The sequence below is a fragment of the Zosterops lateralis genome, assembly GCF_965231275.1.
Source record: "Zosterops lateralis genome assembly, chromosome: 2".
Taxonomy (NCBI): Eukaryota; Metazoa; Chordata; class Aves; order Passeriformes; family Zosteropidae; genus Zosterops; species Zosterops lateralis.
In genome coordinates, this window is record NC_139763.1 from 100,810,385 (window position 1) to 100,823,899 (window position 13,515).

Genomic DNA, 13,515 nt, shown 5'->3' on the forward strand with positions numbered 1-13,515 from the left:
AAACCATTCATAGAATCACAGAATCACTGACGGGTTTGAGTCCAAAGGGCCATAAAGACCATTTACTTCCAACCCTCCTGTGATGAAAAGGGATACCATTCTCCCCCGTATAACACCACTGAACCAGTACAAAGCCATTCTCTCCCATATAAAACCCCAGCACCGAGTCTGTCCTGAGTGGAGGATCTGAGCACACTTGGCCCCTGGGCAGGACAGGTACAGACAAGGCCTAGGCACAGGCAGCAGGGATGAACCTGAACCTGAGGGCACTTCTCTCTGCTTCTCATGGCACCGCACTCAGGAGTACCTAAAGATCTCTTAGCAGGCTCTGTGAGCACCCCTTCTTCCTAAGTCACTGCCCTGGACCCATCCAGTGCTCCAGCACACTGAGGGGACTTGGGGAGCATCCCTGTCCCTGCAGCAGACTCTGCTGGACCCAATATTCTGGAACTGAGTGGGAAATAAACTCTTTTTTTCTGTTGAAGGGAACTAAATCCCAGAAAGAGGAGCCTGGAAGTACCAAAGCTCATGGTGGTTGCTGCTGAGGGTGCTGGAAGTGGACACAGTGAGTGGCCATCACCCTAGACCAGGATGCCCCAGGATGACCAGGTGTGCCACACCTACACATCTGTTAAATCCCTCCAGGGATAGGGACTCCACCACTGCCCTGGGCAGCCTGTGCCAGGGCTGGACAGCACGTTCAGAGAAGGAATTTTCTCTAATATTCAATCTAAACTTCCCCTGGTGCAACTTGAGGTAATTTCTTCTTATCCTGTCACTTGTTGCCTGGGAGAACCTGGCTACAACCTCCATTTGAGTATTAGTAGAGAGGGACAAGATCTGCCCTGAACCTCCTTTTCTCCCATGAGGGGCACAAAACTGGCCCCAAGATTTGAGGTGAGACCTCACCAGTGCCTGGTACAGGGATCAGTCACTGTCCTGGTCCTGCTGGCCACACTATTGGTGACACAAGCCAAGATCCTCTTGGTCTTATTGTCCACCTGGGCACACACATTGCACCTGCACCAGCTCCAGTTCCACCACATCAAGTGCTGCCTAAGGCACAGCCCTGGGCTGGCAGCAGCCCTCACAGAGCTCTAGGGAACAGGATCTGTGCTCCCTTGGTCCAGTGGCCTCACTCTGAATGCACAAGAAGCCTTTCCAACCTAAATTTGTCCAGCCAGGTTGGATGGGGCTTAGAGCAATTTGTTCTTACTGGAAGGTGTCCCTCTCCATGGCAGGAGATTGGAACTGGAGGAGCTTAAGGTCTCTTCCAATCCAAATCATTATGTTATTCTGTGAAGGAAGGATTTAGACTTAACTAAGAATTAGACGTTTCTGGAGTAGAGTTTACATGGAAAAGCAGACATCCAGAGCTCTGAGATGAAGGTCAGATGCTGACAAGGGCAGGTAACAACCAGCAAGAAGAGGTCCTCTTGGAGGTGCAGCTTAACCAGTGATCCCAAACCTTGTGAACTAGACTGAACACAAATCTTAATGTACTTGGACAGACACAACCGTCATTTCATGTTCAGGACTGGGATGTGTAAGCTGGAACAGAGGCAAAGGAGGAGACTGGTTGGAGCAGCATGTAAACTGGACTGCAGGTAAGGACTGAGCAGCACTGGTGGATGGAGAAGTCAGGTATTCAAGAGTGGAAACAAAAAGAAGGTAAAAAGGCAATTGTATGAGCCAGTGACACAGGATTTGTACAGAACAAAATGCCCTGACTGAAAAGGGAAAATACAGCATGAGGCCACCCCTCTGAGAGACTGAAGGGCACTGGAATACACTGAAAACTAGCCCAGGGACTGCAAGGGTAAAGAGCACAACACCAATAAAATGTTAAACTAGTGAAAACCAGAGACTAGGAACTCTGAGACAGCTCCCAAGACAATGTGCAAGCCTTAATTCAGCCTTGGACAAAGCAAAAGGCTTTCTCCAAACCTCAGCTCCTAAGCACGACACGGCAATGTAACACACATTCATGCCAGACTTCCTCACCAGAAAATCCAGCAAAGAATCCATGGCCAAGGAGCTTTGTACCACAAGGGGAAAACATGGATCTTGCCAGAAACAAAGGAGCAGCCTACCAGCAGGTAACTGTCAGAAACGTGGATGTAAAGACTGAAGAAACCCATGGTATTTATTAAGAAATACCTTATCATAAGAAGAGTTAGGATCTTAGGAATAAACCACACCATCTTCCTTCCAAACCCAGGGGAGATGAAGTAAACCAAATGAAGTGCTTGCTTTGGCAAATTAAATGTAAAAACCTACAGGTAAAAAGTGTGGAATCCCTGTAGCCCCTCAACATAATTCCCAGGGTCTGGCCTTGGCAGGACAGACCACAGTTACCTGCCCAGCCTGACAGAGGAGATTCCCAATGGTGCTCTGCACACAGGGTTTGCCCCGGTTCCTCCCCACTAAGGCCCCTGGCTTCTCCTCTCCCATGTGTCTCCATTGAAAGCTAGGACCTCTGAGCCATATCAGAAGCTGGAAGTCAGCCTGAGAGGGTGAGTTTCCATACGTGATAGAGATCGAGACTAGGCTGGACAGGACTTGGAGCAACCTGATCTACTGAGAGGTGTCCCTGTCCACAGTGAGGGTTTGTAACAAGATGAGCCTGAAGGTCACTTCCAATCCAAAACTGTTCTTTGATTCTATGACAAATGGGAAAGTTACAATAGAAGAAACAGGGAAAGAATGAATGGATGTCTTAAATGTGTGCACCTTTCACTGCACCTTTCACTCTTGCTTTATTGGAACCTGAGCCTAAGTTGGTCTATGCCTACTTGACAACTGTGTGTGAAAACAATCCACCTGACTCCTGACTTGTTTTGTAAGGTAAGAGGGAGGAAACTACAGAATCATACTCTTCCCATATATCAATCATCCTTTCTCCATATACCCATGTGTGCAGAGCTCTTAAGATCATGCCAAACATGTTGTCACTGTCAAGTTTGTCCCCAGAAAACACTTCAAGAGGGATCTATTCACTCCCCTGCCCTAAGGGAAAACTATTTCTAAGTACTTCAACAGAGACAGAAATGTGCTGGCACTTTGGACTCTTATTGCTCTCACCACAGTGGGATGCTGGATGCCTCGACGCTGGGATATGATTGGTTTCTAAATCCCAGTTTCATAGGATTTTAATTACTGGTCTGGCATGGTGGGGAGTGGAACTGGCTGCGGTCAGACGAAGGATCGATACGCCGGCCCAGAACATATTGAGCCTCGGCACTCGCAGATGCTATTGCACTATTTAATCATCTTTTGCAAAATTTACAGTGCAACACAAGGAATCAATACGGAATTTATCACATTCCCTTGTAAATATGAGCATGGAGAGGGAGAGAGGATGTCAGGCACTCTGGCATGACAGCTGGCCTGGGCAGCAAACCTCCACAACAGACCACCCAGGACAGCTACCATGCCTGTCACTTGCCAAAAAGGGCCCAGCCAGCCACTGGGACTTGCATTCCTGGGGACAGCTGCATCCACAGTGGCTGCATTGTATGCTCTGACCTGCTCGCAAGCTAAACCTGGTCCCAGCTACTCTAAAGGAAAAATGGGAGGAAGTCACACAGGCTGTGCGGAGCCTTACTCTGCACAATGTGGTTTACAGAGTCTGTCACAGAGTCATAGAATAGTTTCATGGAATTTTCTGGGCTAGAAAAGCCCTGCCAGACCATCAAGTCCAATCACTCCCTCAGCACTAACCCATGTCTACAAGTGACACATCCACAAGGCTTTTAAGTCCCTCCATGGATGGGGACTCCAACATTGCCCTGGGCAGCCTGTGCCAAGGCTGAACAACCCTTTTGGGGAAGAAATTTTCCCCATATCCAACCTAAACCTCCCCTGGCACAACTTGAGGCAGTTTCCTCTCATCCTGTTGCTCGTTACCTGGGAGAAGAGCCCGAACCCCCCTGGCTCCACCCTCTTTTCAGGAAGTTGTTGAGAGGGAGGAGTTCTGCCCTGAGCTCTTGTTTACTGCGGTAACTGCTGACTGCAGCAAAACTTCAATGTTACTTTCTCAGGATGTGTTAAGACCAAAGGTATCTCCTGTCTGGAACTGGCTGCTGGGGACCTGAGAGCCTACTCTCTAGGAATATCCTTGACTCTCCCTCTGGAAGAATGGACTCTTTTAATCTGGGATGTAACAGAAAACAGTCCAAGATATATTATGCAGTAGTTAATAAGAAATTAATTGGGTTAGAAAAACTCAACTAATTAGAACCTGATTTTTCCAGAGAATACCATAAGCACTTTTGCCTTCTGATGTCCAAAGCCCATCCCTTGCAATGCTGGCTCTGTAATCTGTTTACCCATCACTCATCCTATTCACAAGATCTGCAATTACATTGGACTGAGGAGAGGAGTGCACAACATTAGGAACAAATGCACTGGGCTAAATTTACCAGCAAATCGAGTTCAGCAGACCAGGTTATTGCAGCTTCAGCTAAAATGTTTTCACAAATGTATGTTCACTTCTTCCTCTCTCTCTTTCACATCTAATTAGAGATGAGAGACTCCAAGATTGCTGAAGAGGACCTTTGGAAGAGGGCAAGGAGTGACAGGACAAGGGGGAATGGCTTCCCATTGACAGATGGCAGGGTTTGATTGCATATTAGGAATAAATTCTTCCCTGTGAGGTTGGTTAGGCCCTGGCACAGGTTGCCCAGAGAAGCTATGGCTGCCCCATCCCTGGAAATGTTCAAGGCCAGGTTGGATGAGGTTGGAGCAACCTGAATTAGTGGAAGGTGTTCCTGCCCATGACAGTGGGGTGGAATGAGAAGAGCTTTAAGGTCCCTTACAACCCAAACCATTTTGTGATCCTGTGATTCTGCTAAGGATGTACTGCAGGAGTCATTTCCAGTGCAATAACAGCCTGGTCGGCCTGTGAGCTGCCTCTAGGAGGAGCTGAGAGCAGAGAGGATGATTTCTGAAGATGGGAAATAGAAAGCAGGGCAGTCAGGGATGAGGAGAGCACTGGGTAGAACGGGACATTTATGGAGCCTGCTCAGGTTTGGCAGGAGGGCAAGGGTTGGTTTCTGCAGTGGGGATAGAGAGAGGGGAGGTCCCAGGAACTGGCACAGGGCAGTCTCTGAAGGAAGGAACTGCTCTACTTTTAGGCAAGGATAGGAGATACAAGCCCCTATCCACCCATGTGAAGCAGCAGAGTAGTGCACTGCCACACAACTGTGTGGAAACAACAGTTTCCACATCAGCAGACAATCCCTTACTACATGGACACACACACACACCAAACACACCTTGGAAAAGCACTTGGAAATTAATTTTTAGATCCTAGAAAAATGGCAGCTGAGCTGCTACACATCAGGGAAACTTGGCTTCTATGCTTCTTCCTGCACCTAGTTTCTCAGGTGTATACATAAGCAAGTGCTCACAATATTCTGATTTTGCCTTTTGTAAGCTCCAACCTAAGTCAATTCCTGCAGCATCTTCTGTGCTTTGTCTAGTGTAACTTTAATTTACTGAAAGGTTACCACAGTTATGACAACTCTTCCAGCACAAGGCTGTGAAAGGGGAACAGTTTCTCATGCTGGGAGAAGGGTCATTTACCTGCAGGGCAAATCCCTGAGCAGCAGCAGTGCTGTCCCTAGCTCTGAATCACAGAATCACAAGATTGTTTGGGCTGAACAGACCCTAAAGCCCACCTCATTCCACTCCCCTGCCATGGGCAGGGACACTTTCCACAAGACCTGGCTGCTCCAAGACCTATCCAACTTGGCCTGGAACACTTCCAGGCATGGGGCAGCCACAGCTGTTCTGGGCAACCTGTGCCAGGGCCTAAGCACCCTCACAGGGAAGAATTTCTTCCCAATATCCCATCTAACCCTGCCCTCTGGCAGTGGGGAGCCCTGACTTGTCCTGTGACTCCACATACTTATCCAGAGTACCTCTCCAGCTCTCTTGGAGCTCTGTTAGGTACTGGCAGGTGCTTTAAGGTTTCCCTGGAGCCTTCCTTTCTCCAGAGTGAACAACCCCAGCTCTCCCAGCCTGTCTCCAGAGCAGAGGGGCTCCAGCCCTCAAACAATCCCCACGACTTGCTCTGGACACATGAAACAGTGCCTGCCTGATGCCCTCTGGCTCCCTGCACTTCAGTGTCAGGTTCTAGAGCAGAACCATTTGTAGAAGGGTGGTTGATGTTGGCTAGGTTATGCCATTGCCAGAAAGCTGCACCTTTTAATACTGGCTATTTCACTTAAATAGTGACATAATAAAAGCTGCCTCTAAAACAAGGATACTTCTGTCACCAGCGAGCTGGTCACCCTGCCTGCCTTCCTCTGAGCCAAACACAAAGTCTCTGGAATCAATTGTGCCTGCAGTAGCAACTGGTGCACTCCATGATGTGAGTGCTCACCCACCCCTTCCCCAAACACCAATATTTATGGTGTCGCCTCAGGTCAGGGGACTGTGAAATGTCACCAACAACTGCCCGAAAGGACAACAGAGCCGCCACTTCGTCTCGCGGTCTGCTGGGCACACACATGCTGACCACAGGGCTATAAGGTCCTGGAGGGGTCAAGCGAGTCACTGAATGGGTCACAAAAGGCTGGGGATGTGGGGTGAGGGGCAAGTGCAGGGGGCTTCCCTGAAAAAACAACAGGGGGTTAGGGAAGTGGTTGGAGCAGAGAGGGGCTGGGCGGTTAATGGCTTTGGCCTGAGGGCAGGGCACCAGCAAGGGAAGTTAGGGGAAGAGTAAATGGAGAGTTAGTAAAAGGCAGGTGTAGGGAGAGATCAAGGCAGCCTGTTCCATGTCAGCAACCAGAAGCCACCCTGTGTGCGATGTCAATGGCAGCACAGGGGCATTACCCTCACAAAGGGCTGAACGGTGTTCGATCTCCACACCAAAACCCTTGGCCATGTATTCATCCCAAATTACACTGACAGGGAGGCAGGGATCCCCTGCTTTGTTACCGCATGGACCGGGAGGAGGGGAACACCCCCAGTGAATGCCCTGAAATCCTCCTATCATGCGCCCATCAGGAAATCCAACTCCAGCACCCAAAACTTGCTGAAAGGGCAGGGAAGGGTCTGCTGTCTCCCCAGCAGCTAAGTCCACCTGACAGAAAGGTGAAGCTTATTATATTTAGCAAATTATCCTTATAAATCTGTGTCCTAACCATGACTGCAAAGGGTAAGTGGGTATTGTGGATGGTGAACAAGGATTAACCTGAGAAACACTGCGAACTCAGCCTTGGGATTCTACCAGGGCTCCAATGGGATCTTTCACACCATTACCAAATGGAGATTCCCACCAGTGGGTTGCTGTCTACAGGATCTGAGCACTGGGACATGCTCTACGAGACAAGGATTTCCACTTGGAAATGAACTCAGTGTAAGCTCTTGAGCAGGATTCACAAGTATTTCTGCGGGACTGGACTAAGAATGGAACAGTGATGAGTGATTGTCACATTTTCTGGCTAAGTTCTGAATTTTCACTTTGATTTCACACAATCCTTCCATTTGTACCCAAACAAACACAGTCCCACAGATTGTTAAATGCTTTTTTTTATCTGAGATCCAAGTGAGTTCTTTCAAGCTGAGACACTTTGCTACAAACAAAGAACTCTCTGTGGGCACCAGACAGAGAAAGGGCCATTCACAGGGATGGCAGTGGCTCCAGGACAGACACACAAACATTTCTGGAACAGTTGCCTCTGTGAAGTGAGGCCTGGATTGGAACAGTACTCAGAGTCCTAAGCAGGGCACAACTGGAGAAATAAGGTGGACTTATTCCTTACAATGATTTATTCAGGATGGAAAAATTCTTTAGTGCCAACTTCACGTATTTGGGCTCATCTTTTACCTGTACTTAGGGTAACCAAGGAGCTGTCGTGGTACTTTCAATCAACTGATAATATGTGTCATGCAAGGAGGCTTTCCAAGGCAGAAATGAAAAGCAGGTATCTTTGTAGACAATGCTATTCCAGGTGATTCTGCCCCTCTGCCTCACTCAGGTGAGACCCCACTTGCAGAGCTGCCTCCAACTCTGTGGTCCAACAACAGAAGAACTGCTGGAGTGAGTCCAGAGGAGGCCACAGAGGTGCTTTGAGGGCTGAACCGCTCTGCTCCGGAGACAGGCTGGGAGTGGTCAGCCCAAACCATTCTGTGATTCCATGATTCACACCATGACACATGTGAAACACTCTCCAGATCTCCAGCAGACTCTCTCTGCACAGATCTGTTCCCAATACTTCTGTGACAAGGACTTTTCCAACACTTTAACCCCACTGCCACTCTCTGTAACACCCCAGAGCCCCTTGCACTCTCCCGCAAAGCCCTTCCAGGTCTGTTTATTCACAATCCATTGCTCAAGCAGGTAAATCCTGCTCTGCTCTGCTCCTCCTGTGGGCATCCCTGCCAACAACTATGGGATGGATCCCAGAGGTGTTGGACCAGTTCCTTTTAACCACCATTGCCCATGGCCAAATGACCACTGAGCCTGTGCTGTTGGCCCATGCAACAGACAGGCACTAAGTCATATGCTCTGGGACCATGCCAGGTTCTGTGTTCACACAAAGCCCACACGTGCTGTGAACACAGAGTGGCGCTTCTATGTCAGAAAAATGCAATGGACCCCATTTGGGACAGTATTTTTGTCTGAAGACTTCCCAGCCAACATGTCCACACAGTCCCACAGATTCCTGAGCAGCTGCCTGCTTTTTCAGCTCTCTTCCCTGCAAGGAACCCTGCCTTTGCAATAGAATTTCTTTCACTGCTTCCTTTGTTTTTGGGTTTATTTATGGCCAGGAGCTGAGGTTCTGGTATCTGTAAGACTCCCACAGAAACCCTGATGTGGAGTTCAGTGCTACAGAATCTCACCCTTTCACTCTTATATTTCTATTTGTGAGAGATAATAAGCACATAGTACAGATGAGTATCAAGGTTCAATGTTGCCACAATTAATTTTTCTCATCCCATCCGGGGACGTTTAGCCACCACGGATGCTACTTTCTATTATCTTTTAAACTGCTTTCTTCAGGAATGAGCCTTATGAGACCATGGCATACCATTACATACTTATCTGTTTCCCTAGAATTAACTTCTGAGATGCCCACACCCTGAAGACTACAACATTCCTCAAACTTTTGCAAAAATCAGCATCTGGCCAACCAGACCTGAGTGAGCCTGTCTCTGGTAGGGCCAGGCTGGGACAGGTGGCCACTTTATGTTCCACCTGGCAGAAGCTGCTGGCAGCACACACCTGAGGCAGGCAAAGCATTGCTGTGGCTGGCTCATCTCCAGGTGACCTTGGGAATATCGAAGGAGGAGAGTTTTTGAAATTGCGGGAGGAATAGGAATGCTGGGGACAAAGGACATCACATGTGGAGAAAATCAGAACTGTGGACCAGCTTGGTGGTCTGAGGAACAAGGTAAAAGCACTGTGCATGTGCAGGTACACACTAAGCAGATGCCAGCTCTGGAGAACAGCACAAGAGTCACAAATATCATCCCAGAAGGAATAGCAGGAGGGTACATATAAAAACCGTTGTCATGGCAGCACATTTCTATTCTGTTGGCTAAATGCATCTTCTCATTCTACTCCAATAGTGCTGATAAGCTTTTTCCCCATGATACAGCTGAACACTGAACATGTTGCCCAGGTGAGTATACAAGAGATGACAGTGAAGCAGGTTCTGTGAGAAGGGCCCTCTGATTTGAGCAGGAGGACCAGTAACTGCATATGCTAATTCCTACCAATTCTCACCAGGGCTGCACTGTCCCAAGCCAACAGTACTTGAGCGTCCACCACTCCATTTGGGTACCAGCACTTATCCTGTGCCTTGTCTATAGAGCAGATCCATCCCTGGCATAGCAGGAACAGTTCCATTCCACAAGGGGACATGGAGGGGATACAACAGAAGGCCTAAGTAAATACTGCAGGAGAGAAACAAAAAAAATACTAAGCAGAGACCAGTGGGGGCATGTGGGGCACCCAGTCCAGCTCTGGGGCTCCCAACATTAGAAGGGCGTGGAGCTGCTGGAGCAAGGACAGAGGTGACAGAAGCTCTCCAAGGGCTGAAGTCCCTCAGCTCTGGAGACAGGCTGAGACAGTGAGGGTGTTCAGCCTGGAGGAGAAGGCCCCAGGGAGACCTTAGAGCCCCTGCCAGTGTCTAAAGAGACTCCAAAAGACTTGGAGAGGGACTTTGGACAAGGGCCTGGAGTGACAGGACAAGGGGGAATGGCTTCCCATTGGCAGAGGGCAGGGTTAGATGGGGTATTGGGAAGAAATTCTTCTCTGTGAGGGTGGCAAGGTCCTGGCACAGGTTGCCCAGAGAAGCTGTGGCTGCCCCATCCCTGGAAGCATTCAAGGCCAGGCTGGATGGAGCTTGGACCAATCTGGTCTAGTGGAAGGTGTCCCTGCCCATGGCAGGGGGTTAGAAATGGATGATCTCTGAGGTTCCTTCCAACACAAACCATTCTAGGATTCTGTAATTTTCTGGCAGCTGAACTGCAGGAGGAAAGGGAAAACTCAGTGACTAAGGTGAGAGGAACCACCACAAGCATATGGAAAAAAAAACACTGGGAAATGAACGGCAACACAGAAAATAAAAAGTAAAGAGATGAAAGCAAACAGCAAATCACACCAAATTGTGACAGTGACAGAGTCTGTCTGAACCTGACCCTGACCACTCTGTGGAATGCACTGACTTGGAAGTGCTCCTGGCCCATGTGCTGGGTGGAACTACAGAACTCACCTGCATCCAGCAGCAGTTTGACTGTCAGGTAGTCATCAGCCAGAACTGCATAGTGCAGAGCCGTGCAGCCCTTGAAGTTGGCTCGGACGTTAAGACGGTTGTTGAAGTCATCCTCCCGGGTGACAAGGACTGCGGGGGACAAAGAGTGAAAGTTCAGCTCACTGAGACAACTACAGAACTGCTCGTCTGGATGTGCAGCAGCAGCATGGACCCACCACCCCTCACCAGGCAGGAAGCTTCTTAAGGGCTTTGTGGCCTTTTCTGGGACCACCAGGAGCCCAGTGGGGATTTCTGCTGGCCATTGTCCCCACTCCACTGAGCAGTGGTAGAGGTAAGGACACCATGTTTCCATATATCCCAGTAACTGCCTACACAGCACCCAGGCAGGGGAGGAGATGGGTGGAGAACAGCTTTCTCAAGCTTTCTTCCAACCATTTATTGTAGGGTAACAGGATGGCCTGACTTGGAAGAGACCTTAAAGCTCTGCCATAGGCAGGGACATGTTCCACGAGACCAGGCTGCTCCAAGCTCTGTCCTGGCCTTGAACACTTCCAGGGCTGGGGCAGCCACAGCTTCTCTGGGCAACCTGTGCCAGGGCCTTGGCACCCTCACAGGGCAGAATTTCTTCCCAGTATCTAATATAAATAATGGTTTTAGCAAACAGAAGGGAAGCTGTGACAGGAGAGAACACTGCCCCATTATGGCTTGACCTTCAAGCAAATTCCTGATTTTGGGAGTCTCCAGCACATAAGTCCATGTGCCTCAGCAGAGCATGGCTATGCAGGAAGGGTCTGCAGCACCCCTGCTCTCCTGTAGCTGGTCTAAGGTTCAGGCTTTAGAAAACATGGATTTTAAACTCTTTGCTTTAGTCATCAGCGCAAAAAAAAAAAAAATAGAGAGAGTGACTTTTTACAGGGGAAGACAGTGACAGGATAAGTAGGAATGTCTTCAAACTGACAGTGGGCAGGTAAGATTGAATATTGGGAAAAAATTCTTCCGTGTGAGGGTGGTGAGGCAATGGCACAGGTTGCCCAGAGGAAGCCCCATAAATACCCTGTCCCACCATGGAGCATGAGTGATGGTGGGACTAGTGTGTGCTGTCTCCATTCAAATGAACAGCACCCACCTGGTGGGCCAAATTCTGCTCCTGGAGGTGTGTCCAGATCCTTGGTGAAAGGGTCTGTACCCAAAACTCAGCAGACCCAGATTCAGGGAAAGAAAGAGCTTCTAAGTGCTCTGAGCACCCTATACTGTGCTATGGCAAAGCAAGGAGAGCTAGAAAGTGGGTGGGCCACAGGGACTTCTTCCAAGTCCCTCCTAAGAGCCATCAAAAGATTTCCAGGAGATTCGAAAAGTTCAGGAGAGGGAAACGCTGTGATGAATACCTGATGCTGTCCGAGCCCAGTCTCTCCACTAATGAACCACAGTCCCTCCAGGAAGATCAATTAATGCCCTGGCTCCTTCCCTTCCCTGGGTCCTTTCTCCAAGCACACAGGGTGAGTATGTATATTTATTTATTTGTCGTCATTTCCTACCCAGGGAGGAGCAGGATAATGAACTGCGTGCGTCAGGGAAGATGAATCTGAGATACTAGGGAGCAGCGCAGTAAAGAGATTAAAGTGTTATTATTGTTGGGTTTTTTTCCCCCATGGTCCGTTGTGACAGCTCGGCCGTCATCTGTAAAAAATGTCTCTGAGAGAGATAATCATCGGAAACTCAATAAAGCGTCAGGGGAAGCCTCGTCCACCATCCATCACTGGGTGCCTGGAAATTTTCAGCCCTCTGTCTCCCTTCCTGCCATCCATATAAATGTCTGTAATATATTTTGTGCAGTGGTTGTGGAGCACACCCTCTCGATTTGGATGTTTTTATGAAAAAATATTTATACACAAAATATGTAAATGTCTAAAAAAAAAAAGAAAAAACAAAGGCAGTTTCTCTCTTTTTAAAAACGCAACTGAATTTATTCTTTTTAATAAAACATGTCAACCAAAGAATTAATGCAACTTCTCATGGAGTGGCCTTATCTTTTCTTCACCCCAAAATATATAACATTAGCGAGGGATGAATGCAGACAAAAACAATTAACTTTCTTGGTTGATATACTTTATCTTAAATAAAGTCTATGTACATGCATTATGTATTGGCATTCTATTGCTCATTTTTTAATGTAGTTTCATACATTTTACATTCCCTGCTATAGGGATGTGATCTATGTATGCTCTCTCTCCCATTAAGAAGAAGGTCTGCTGCACGGGTGGATCACAGTGAGGGATGAGAGCAGGGAGCTTTTAAAAATACAGAATAACGCCCTGTCAAAGCTGTCACCTCACTGTTCCATCTTCTTAACTCAACCTGTGCTTTATGAAAGGTTCAAATATTACACCTTCATTAGGCTTTCACAGATCTTTTCCCTCTTAGCACTGAGTCAAAAGCACAGACAGGCCCATGGATAATGTCACTGTGGCTCAACAGCATCCATGGCATGGCTGCAGGACAAGGGAAGTGACCCTGTGCTGGGCACTGCTGAGGCTACGCCTGGGCTCAGTCTGGGTCCCTCACTCCAAGAAGGACATTGAGGTGCTGAAGCATGTCCAGAGAAGGGCAACAGAGCTGTGGAATGGTGTGGAGCACAAGTCTGGTGAGGAGTGGCTGCAGGAGCTGAGGGGGCTCAGCCTGGAGAAAAGGAGCCTCGGGGGGACCTTCTCAACCTCTACAACTCCCTGACAGGAGAGTCGAGTCAGGTGGAGGTCAGGCTCTTCTCCCAAGGAACAAGGGACAG

The 13,515-nt window shown here is 48.5% G+C and overlaps 1 protein-coding gene across 1 annotated transcript in view; it reads right to left on the reverse strand.

The window, feature by feature from the left end:
* The window catches only part of CLPB (ClpB family mitochondrial disaggregase), a 70,134-nt gene that overhangs the window by 30,898 nt on the left and 25,721 nt on the right, over positions 1 to 13,515 (reverse strand). Inside the window, exon 5 of the mRNA XM_083884621.1 lies at positions 10,734 to 10,862. Coding sequence (XP_083740747.1) covers positions 10,734 to 10,862 — 129 coding nt within the window. The remainder of the gene's footprint in view (positions 1 to 10,733; positions 10,863 to 13,515) is intronic.